Consider the following 9,870-nt stretch of genomic DNA (forward strand, 5'->3'; position numbering starts at 1 on the left):
ATTCTGTTGGGGCTATAGAAGGGCATTAATTGGGCAAATCCTTTAATTTAGAATATACGATTGCATTGCCAGCCTTGTTTTCTGATGAATCAAACATTGGGTATATTGATACTAGTAATTGAACATAATGGCTACTCATCAAAAGTGAAGATGATTATTTCAGGAATACAAAACTAACCTTGACAGATAATTGCTTGTTGAAATCTGATGCGGTGCAACAAATGGGGGATTGTTAACATCAGACTACCATGTTCATCTATAATGTCATTAAATCCTGTATGTTACGATAGGGATATCATTGCATTAAAAGCTATACCCCTTTTCTGGGAGATGCATGTCAATTCTTGAGGAAGGATTTTAGATTGCGTGAGAGCTGTTCTGTCCTTAATAAATCATTGTGTTGTCGTTCAAAATGCTGGAAAGCTCCGAGTAAATTTTGTCAGATGTGGTTTATATAGGCGTATATTACTTGTTGAATGAAAAACAACCCTTATTCCATTTCCATGGTTCTGATTTTTTTTTTTTCCCTTATGCTCTCTTAAACCCACAAAGCAGTCCTTGTGTTTTTTAAATGCACGTTCATCTGGCAGGCACTGAGAGATCTGTAAAGATTTTTCATTTACTGGAAAAAAGTGTAACTTTTGGCATGAACTGGTAAAAAGAAGGTGGAAGGTAGCAAGCACTCAGGCTAGAGAGAGAGTTTTCAGATTACATGAGTAATGAAACCCAAAAGAACTTTACAGAGATATGTTAGATTTCAGCCAGTTGAAGTCTTTAAATCAACAGCAAGCCTTTTCTTCAAATACGTGATGTGCCTTAAATCAAGCAGTGGTCATTTAAGCTTTGAATTTTCACTATGAACTACATAAGACATCTGTTTACTTAGCTAGAGGCAAATGATTTGGCTAAGTAGAGAACCTTGAACTTGAACAGTGCACTGCTTTCACTGTTTCTGTGTGTTTAGCTCTTAGGTTTTCAATTCCAGGTTCGAGAGTGAGCTAGCTGCTGCATTTTACTGACCAGCAGTTCACTTACTGCTACAACCTGCACCGTCTTCTCTTCAGAAGAGAATGTCATGGATGGATCTTTTGTCTTGTGGACCAGGGTGATGGGATGCTTCTGACCAGTGACCTTGATATGTGCTAGTTGTCCTCTCTGCTCACCACCTCTAATGTGCTTTGAGACTCTGCAAGTGATCCACGTGGACGTGAGGTGGTTTTCCAGTTATCTAAGCATGTCCTTTCCCAGAGCAAATCTTCTGACTGGGATAATTCACTTCAAAACGTTTTTTCTTAAGTCTGCAATTGTACCTTGAAGGATGGTTACAAAAATTGATTGGGAGGTTTTACAGTGGTGTCTTCCTCTACACTAACAAAAAATTTCATGTCACTTCATTTTGTGACTAAAAAGCTAAACTACGTTTTTCATCATTGTGGTTGATGGTAGGAGTACAATGTTCCTATAGTCAGTTTAACAGTTTTCATCAAGAGTACTCCACCAATGCTACTCAAGACTATGGTAGCAAGGGTAAAAAGCACTAAAAACATATGAAGTTTTCTACAACAAATCTAATTAAAAAAAGAAAAGGTATCAAAACAGGCGTTATTTACCTAATCATCCATGACTGAAAAAAAGCACATGAAAAATTGCCTTATTTCAAAAGGCAGTGAAGTCTTCAAAGAATATATAATCTCGTTTCTTCACTCTCATTTTATCTGCTTTCTCTCCCTGAACTAGCAAACTGCTGTCATAGCTGTATCCATTTCCTGTAGGAGCTATTAGTCAGTAGCATTACATCCGCCTAAACATGATCACTTTTGTGTATGTTACTGATACGCTATTATCACATAATTCTTTTCATCCATCAGAGGTTGCTGAGTTCTCTGTGCTCATTGTAGGACAAAGCACTGAAGTGTCCTCTTGAAGAAAGTTAAGAGATCCCAAAATATTTCAGTAACCCTCTATTTCTCTCGTGTAACTCATGTATGTTACAGAAGACAACCTTCTTGTGGTGTATTTCAAGGTTGTAACGTGAAAGGTTTCTCTGCTTTTAATTCCTAAGCCAAAGTACTTTAGCCATCAATTTTGAGCGTAACCAGCTCAATTCCTCTTTATTTAAATGGCAGATTCAATAAAAAACTCCATCTGGCTTCCATAGGAAGCTTGCACAAGTCCTTTTTAATTTTTTTTCAGGACACAAGGAACCATGGCCAGGATTAGAACCTCTTCCTCCTGCAGCATACTTGCCAGATGACAAGTTTATTGAATCTGGTTTTAACTTACTATGGCTTAAAGGAATGAACACAACTCAGAGAAGTGGGTGCTACGTTTCTACTTCAAAGTTCTCCTACAAAATCAGCCTCCAAAGATTTACAGGCAGAGTGTGGTTTTGACCTGGGCAGTCTGTTGCATACCTCTCATCTCTTTCAGTGCTTGAAATAGAGTGTGACACAAACCACATTAGAAAATCCCAGTGATTTCAAGACCAGCAGCACTGGGTGAACCTTGGTACAAAATTTCCGCAATTTCAAGATCAGCAGCACTGGGCGAATCTTGTTACATGGCTAAATCCAATTTATATTTTTTTCTTTTACCATCTAAGTTTCTACAGTGTTGTAAAGTCTCTTCAAATGCTCGTTTTCTAAGTAAAATATGGAAGTATTTCATATCCACTGGTGTCACTTAAAATTATCCTTAGGTGTTATCCTCAATGTAGAAATATGCTCTGTAGTAAAAACTATCACTTTTGATAGACAGAATTCAGTTTCATCAGCTTTCAGGTTTGAATTGGGGAGAAAAGGATCATGCTTCTACTTTAAATTTCTTAAAGTGGCTTTTCTATTTGTGAAGAACATTTCTGGTTAATCAGTGATGCACATTCTAAGTTATTTTATGAAGGAATCCTTCTCCTTTTTCAAAATATAAATCATTATTTTGCATTTCTATTACCTACAGAGAAATTGGATTTTTATATTATAGGATTTTTTTCCCCTTTTTTTTTTCCTGAGAACAGAGAAGACTGCTCCGGTAAACTAATGTCAGAGAATTTCAGAGTCTGCAGCATAAATACTAACCTTATTCTTTCTGATGCAGAGCAATCAGGATGCTGGCCTCTGCTGAGGTGTAGCTATATGCAGAGTTTCAGACATTCAGGTGGCAATGCCTGTCATAATTATGCATGTACTTCATTGAACATGACTGTGTACGTAATAACATGCAATGTGGGCCCACATTTGTAAAGCAAAGCATATAAAAATCAACACACTTTTGTAAGATGAAGAAATAAATTAATTCCACCTTAAAATATCCTGGGTTTCTCTTTTCCAATTTCACACTTTACCTATCCATACTATTTATATATACTCTGCATTCTATTTGCTCCTTTTACTGGAGGTGATTTCATGTCTCTGCTGTGGTGCCAGTTTTTGCATTGCGTGATGTGTTTGTGATGCTGAGCACACAACATCGCTGGCATTAGAACTGTTCACCCCAGCCTTAGAAATAAGGAAATATTTCCCTGTCCTGTAACTAACTTTGTATAAGCCTAATTTCTTTGCATCAGTGGGTTAAAAGTAATTTTTTAGTTTTGAGCAGTGAATTTTCAGTGCTGGATTTGTTGTGAGGAAGTTTTCATAATTCTAAAATCAGGTTTTTATGGAAAATAGTTCAAGGAAATTTATTTGCTTGCACTGGGACTGGGCTTGCTATTTGGGTATTGCCTTACCCCTCTTGTTAACAAAACAGTTTGTTAGGACTTCTAGCACTGAATATTTGCCAGGTTTTCATGCGCTTCAAAAAAAGACAGAGAGACTGGGAAAATATTTGGAATTTTTTTATGGATGTTCAGGAAACTTAACTTGCAAAAAAATATGGTGATAGCACCAGAATCAGAAGTAATAGTTTTCTTCAAGACAGGGGACATCAGGACTTAATGCTTTTCTAAAACTCCCCAGAAGATTACTGTTGGCTTCCCTTTGAATTAATTAATTTGGAGCAAATTCACCTACTGTGTTACTTGACCACTTTATTCATACTTTGCAAAATATATGTAGAAAAAATAATGGGCCTCTGTAAATCTTATGGATATAATTGCATCCAAGGATACTGACAATGTCATGAATCATTACAAGGTACAGTGGTTTCTGTGGTATTTCCAAATGAAATTAGAGGTCTCTTGTTTACAGTTTGTTTGTGGTCCTATCCATTCAGTAGACCAGTGTATGGATCCAATAATAAAAAAAAATAAATATGTGCTATAGCCTGATGCTATTTTGAAGAAGTTTTGGCATTCCTAATTTTACTGCTGTATTACCATCATTTCCAGTTGTATCTGGCTTGATTTATGATGTATTAGTAACATATGAAAATTGTTATTATTTTCATTTGTTCAGCAGATGCTTAAATCTTCTATATGCCTTACTCCTTATCAAATAAGATTAAATGATTCAAAATTCTACACTAGGCAAGTATTCTTTTCTATGGGAGTGAGTACTGACAGTGCAGGTGAAGCACAAGAGCAAGAGTTCCAGTATTTCAGTGTGCCTGAGTGCAGCGAGCATCCCTTTGTACCTTTCTTGCTTATTAAGCATTCCACTGTGATCATATTTGCAAGCAGTAGAATTGGAAGGAAAGTACTGGAAAAGGAGAGAGAGGTGATTGAAAGTGACCTGGTAAGATGAGATCATCTGGGGAAACAGGCATCAAGTCATAGTTAAGCCCTACTAGATGTAAATGTGAGAGGGTGGACGGAATTGAAGAGGAACAATGGGTCAGTCACAGCCAATGTGTTAAAAGTAAATGTATGTTTCCCTCCCCAGTTCAGACAAGTCAGTTCTCAGCCTTCCCCTCTGTCATATTTAAAATACCTATAACACTTTCATATCAATTTTATTTAAACATTTCCCATTTTCTGAAGCAAAAGTATCATGCTGTTTAGAAAGGGAGGGAGCCACAAAAGGACTCTTATGTAAGAGAGGTTTTATGTAATCCAAGGAAAAGTGTGCAAGACATTGCTATATTTCTGTGTTTTCTCTCAACAGAGAGTGCATTTAGGCTTTTAAAGTATGTGATGTAAACAAAATGTTTTTCCTTCTTTGCATATAATCTGTGAGATAATGGAATTACAGCTGAGAGCTCCAGATATGAATTTAAGTACAATTTGACAAGCAGAGCTTCATTGATGGGGTTTTGAGCAACCTGGTCTAGTGGAGGGTGTCCCTGCCCATGGCAGGGGGGTTGGAACTAGATGATCTTTAAGGTCCCTTCCAGCCCAAACCATTCTATGATTCTGTGATTAAGCATTCTGCTTAAACCGGGCGATGTTTACAGCAAAGCAGTTTAGTTTTCAGATGATTTTGTAACTTGAACATAAACCATAGGCCAAACTTTTGGTGACTGTGCCCATGGTTTGAGTGCTGTACAACTGTGTTTGTGTACACCAGATGAGGATCTGCCTTCTTCCACATCTTTTTAACACTTCTTTAATCCTTAGAGAATAAAGTCTTTGGTTATTGGAAATGCATCTTTTAAGAAAATGCCAGCACAAAAATCATTTAACTGGGAGCACCTGTCCTCTTGTGTGCCTTCCTTTGCAGCTGCCTTTGGTCTCTACTTCCCCAGGAAAGAGTACTTGGAAAATGTTTACATTGATGAGCCAGCAGGTACACCACTCCTGCGCATCCACACCTTGAGGGATTCACATGGAGAAGTGGCCCACTTTCATCTCTGCCAGAATCTTATCATTTCTCGAGCAAGATCACATGAAAATAATTGGTTTCAAATCAGAGAAAAAACAGGACTTCTCTACCTCAGTAAAAGCCTGGATAGAGAAGACTTTAACATGCTGTGTAAGTATGAGAAGACTATCTTTTCTTGTTAAAGTATTTCTTGTTAAAACAAATTACAATCAGATCATGAGATCTATCCATTAGCATATGAGCATCAAATTTGGAAAAAAACCTATTTGCCCTTTTAAAATCAGAAAGCAGAGCCAATGAAACCCACAGCAAATGCGGGAAACCATATACCAAAGCTAACACTGCCCTGGAACAGATCCAGCTGCTCGCACTGTGGACTCCAATATGGTGGGAAAGTTGCATTACTTGAAATACTTTTTCTGCTTTTCACAGCTATATAAGTCACAGCCTTACATTGAAATTTACAGTTTGTTCATCTACTGGTGCAAATTAAGCCAATTCCACTGTGCAAATGCTGGGCACTTAATGCCCAGACCAATGTAGTTAGATTAGTTAAATTCTTACCTAAAAGGTCCTTGAACATTCATAACATGGATTCACAAAGTACCTTTGAGTGTAACACCAAGCAGCCACCCTTGGAAGAAATGGTTAAGTGTACCTCTTACTTGTACCTCTTATTTGGCTTTGTTAAAGAAGCTTACCACTGAACTACAGAAACGAATTATCTCTTTTTTTTTTTCCCCCCTCCTTCTTTTATACTTTAGCAGTAAATTGGTTTTGGTGATTTTGATCTATGAGGAAATTAGGTATCATTAGATGGTGGAGGAGGAAATGAGTGAGGAGTTAATGGCATACCACTGTGATCAGTTGCAGAAATTCTGCTGTTGGAGAGAGTCTGTAGTAGCTGTCTTGAGTTTGTAAGAGCCATATATCGACACTGCCCTTTGACTTAGGTGCCTTAATGTTGAAATGTTCAACTTCAGACACTCACTGTTATATTTTTTAAGGGCTGAGTGCCTGATATCTTACCTATTTTTGCTGCATTTTTGGTACTCAGTGTTCATCAATATCACATAGCTATTTGTAACTGAACAAAGGAAGAACAGCTATCCAGAACTTGAGAGCTCTGTTTTGTTCATATGGGTCAAAGCGACCTAGAACATCTTTTAAAGTGAATTAGATCTGTTACAAAGATACTATTATTCCATTTGTAGTCAAACCAAGCTAATAAAAATAAATAAGGCTTGAGGTTGTATTTGTAGATGCCAGAAGTTGATTTTAATGTTATCTTTTGACCAGCTCTTTATATTTCAAAATGATAAAGCAATTTGTCCTCTAGATGTAAGTAGTTTGGCCCATATCCTCAACTGGTATGAACTATCAGACTTAAATGGCAGTAGTTATGGATCTGTCCTGAATATCTGTTCCATTTCATGCACTTTTTTTCCCTGCTGCCACCCCACTTTATTCTAGTCCTTCCAAAAACCAGTCCTATCAATAAGCTGACTACTAGTAGTGACCTGGTTTATGTCAGTGTCTTACAGACATAATATATCATTCTGCAAGGTTCTAATAATGTAAAACTGGTGCTAACACCTACAGTTTTTTGTCTTACTGGGGTTATTAAGATTAAGATTTAAAGTCTTCCCACCAACAAAAAACTCACTGAAGAATTGTTTCTACATAATAGGACTATATGGTTGCTTGTGGAATAATGGATTAGAATACAAATCATGGTTTGTCACCTGTAAAATATTTCTTCTGGCAGTTTGTTCATTTTGTTTTGGGTTTTTTTTTTTTTTCCTTTTCCCCTGAAGCTGTAGGAAACTGGATGCCATTATCAAAGGTGATGCTGTATGTCTTCCTTTCATCCCACCCTTTTCAAGAGAAGGAATGTGACTCAGCTACACGCACCACAGTTTTCCTCTCCTTGATGAATGCTACTGCACCAGCTTGCAGTTCCCTGACAGCAAGGCAGCTTTGCTTCACAGAAATGGATCTCTCCTTTCACATCAAGGAGAATAAACCACCCGGCACATTTCATCAGCTCCAGTTACCTTCAATTCATCATCTGTGTCAGAATCTCAGCGTTTCCTACAAACTGCTGGCAGGTAAAACTGGAACTGAGCCACTCGTGTACCAGCAATAGATGTAACACAGCTGCACTCTTAAGATCTCTTTTGTAGTAGATCCTCTAGATTGATCCTGTAAAGGAAATTCCATTGCAAGTGTGAACTCAGCCTGAAGATTTTTGCCTTTGAGATATATAGAGAGGATGGGAAGAAGGACTATCCCCTTCCCTGAGGAAGAAGGTTGAATTTAGAAGTTTGCACAAGCTAAGAATGGACTGAATATCCTGGGTTTTAAATTGTGCTGCTTATAGATCATAGAATGGTTTGGGTTGAAAGGGACCTCAAAGATCGTCTGGTTCCAACCCCCTTCCCATGGGCAGGGACACCTTCCACTACACCAGGTTGCTCAAAGGCCCATCCAGCCTGGTGTCAAACACTTCTAGGAATGAAGCATCCACAACTTCTCTGGGCAACCTGTTTCAGTGCCTCACCACTCTTACAGTCAAAAACTTCTTCCTAATATGTAATCTAAATCTCCCCTCTTTCAGTTTAAAACCATCCCCCTTGTCCTGTCCCTGCATGCCCTTGTAAACAAGTCCCTCTCCAGATTTCTTGTAGGCCCCCTTTAGGCCCTGGAAGCTGCTTTAAGGTCTCCTCTGAGCCCTCTCTTCTCCAGGCTGAACAAGCCCAAGTGTCTCAGCCTGTGTTCATAGGAAGGGTGTCCCACTTCTGCTGGGAGTCCCAGAGCTGAACTCAGTACTCCCAGTGGGGTACTAATATAACCAGACAACTTACTTGCAAGTCTGCCTTTTATCATGCTGTCCAAAATGGATTTACTGGATTGCAAAAGAGTATTAAAGAAGAAAACCATCAGAGTCCTACAATAGGAAGTGACTGTACCTATTTATACTGTGGCTATGTTTTTCAGCTGAAGGTATGCCCTTTCGATACAATGAGAACACCACTGGTGTGAGTGTGACACTGCGCCTAGATCGAGAAGAGAGAGAGAGATATGAGCTGATTGCCAAATGTACCGTGAGAGAGGGCTTCAGGGAGATGCAGGTGGAGGTGCCCTTCCTGGTGAATGTGTTAGATGAGGATGACTCTCCACCCTTCCTGCCCAATGGCACTGACACGGCAGATGCTGTTGTTGAGTTCAACAGGAAAGAGGTAATTCTCTTTTTTTATCTAGTCCATGAAGTAGGACCATAGCAGTGGGAAATAGATCCGTACTCTGGGTAGTAGATCTTGGCAACAAGCACATCGCTGCACCATACTCTACAGACCTGTGATTGTAAAATGCTGAGTTTTTAGGATTCCTCTCTCGTGAGTTGTATCTTACTCGGACCCCAAAGAAAGAAGACAATTAAACACTGTAAGGAAATGTCAGCAGTTCCTGAGGTCAAGATGGACCATTGCTGAGACTGTGGTGGGGATCACTGTATCTCCCTATACTGAGCTCTGCTCTGTATTTGTTACAGGGTTGTTTCCCCAGGTGACCAAACTGAGTGTTAGGGCAAGTGTATGTGTGTGTGCTTCCCATAAATGCAAATCTATATAAGATATCAGAACTTTATTCAGAACATTTGTTAGGATGCTGTACCATTAACAGACAGTTAAAAGAAGCAGTTGCTTTCTGCAGACAAACACTGCACCTGTAGTGGTGGTAAAGTTTCCGGGGCCAAGCTGTTAAAGGAGAGCTCCAGGATCTTACTTTAATGGTGCTTTCCCACTTTTCCCTTACCATGCCAATCTTTCCTGGTGATCTTTCAAGAGGTCTTTCAAGAGGTCTTAACCACTGGGTGTCTTTGCGTGTGCCCCCTGAACATGTATACCCCTTGCTTCAGTAGAAAAGTATACAGGTGAGTTCTTTGGCTCTTTCATAGGAGCAACAACACTTTATAAGTCAGTGGTATAGAGAAGGCACTTTGGGGGCCTCAGTGATGCATTTTTCTTGAGCAAACATCTGTTTAATATCAACATCTGGGTTTTTTGTAGTCAGGTTTCACTTCAAAGTGCATTTTGCTCATATTTGTATCTGGAAGGGGTAAGAATGATTTTGGGAGTTTGCTGCCACCTCCCGACTAGAACAAGTGTTAACA

General features: G+C 38.9%; 1 protein-coding gene across 6 annotated transcripts in view; it reads left to right on the forward strand.

The window, feature by feature from the left end:
- RET (ret proto-oncogene) overlaps positions 1 to 9,870 on the forward strand; it is a 152,709-nt gene that overhangs the window by 106,754 nt on the left and 36,085 nt on the right. For all 6 annotated transcript variants that reach the window (XM_030485495.1, XM_030485496.1, XM_030485497.1 and 3 more), the window contains 3 exons: positions 5,595 to 5,846; positions 7,514 to 7,807; positions 8,697 to 8,938. In XM_030485495.1, coding sequence (XP_030341355.1) covers positions 5,595 to 5,846; positions 7,514 to 7,807; positions 8,697 to 8,938 — 788 coding nt within the window. The remainder of the gene's footprint in view (positions 1 to 5,594; positions 5,847 to 7,513; positions 7,808 to 8,696; positions 8,939 to 9,870) is intronic.

This window comes from Strigops habroptila, chromosome 5 (assembly GCF_004027225.2).
Source record: "Strigops habroptila isolate Jane chromosome 5, bStrHab1.2.pri, whole genome shotgun sequence".
Taxonomy (NCBI): Eukaryota; Metazoa; Chordata; class Aves; order Psittaciformes; family Psittacidae; genus Strigops; species Strigops habroptila.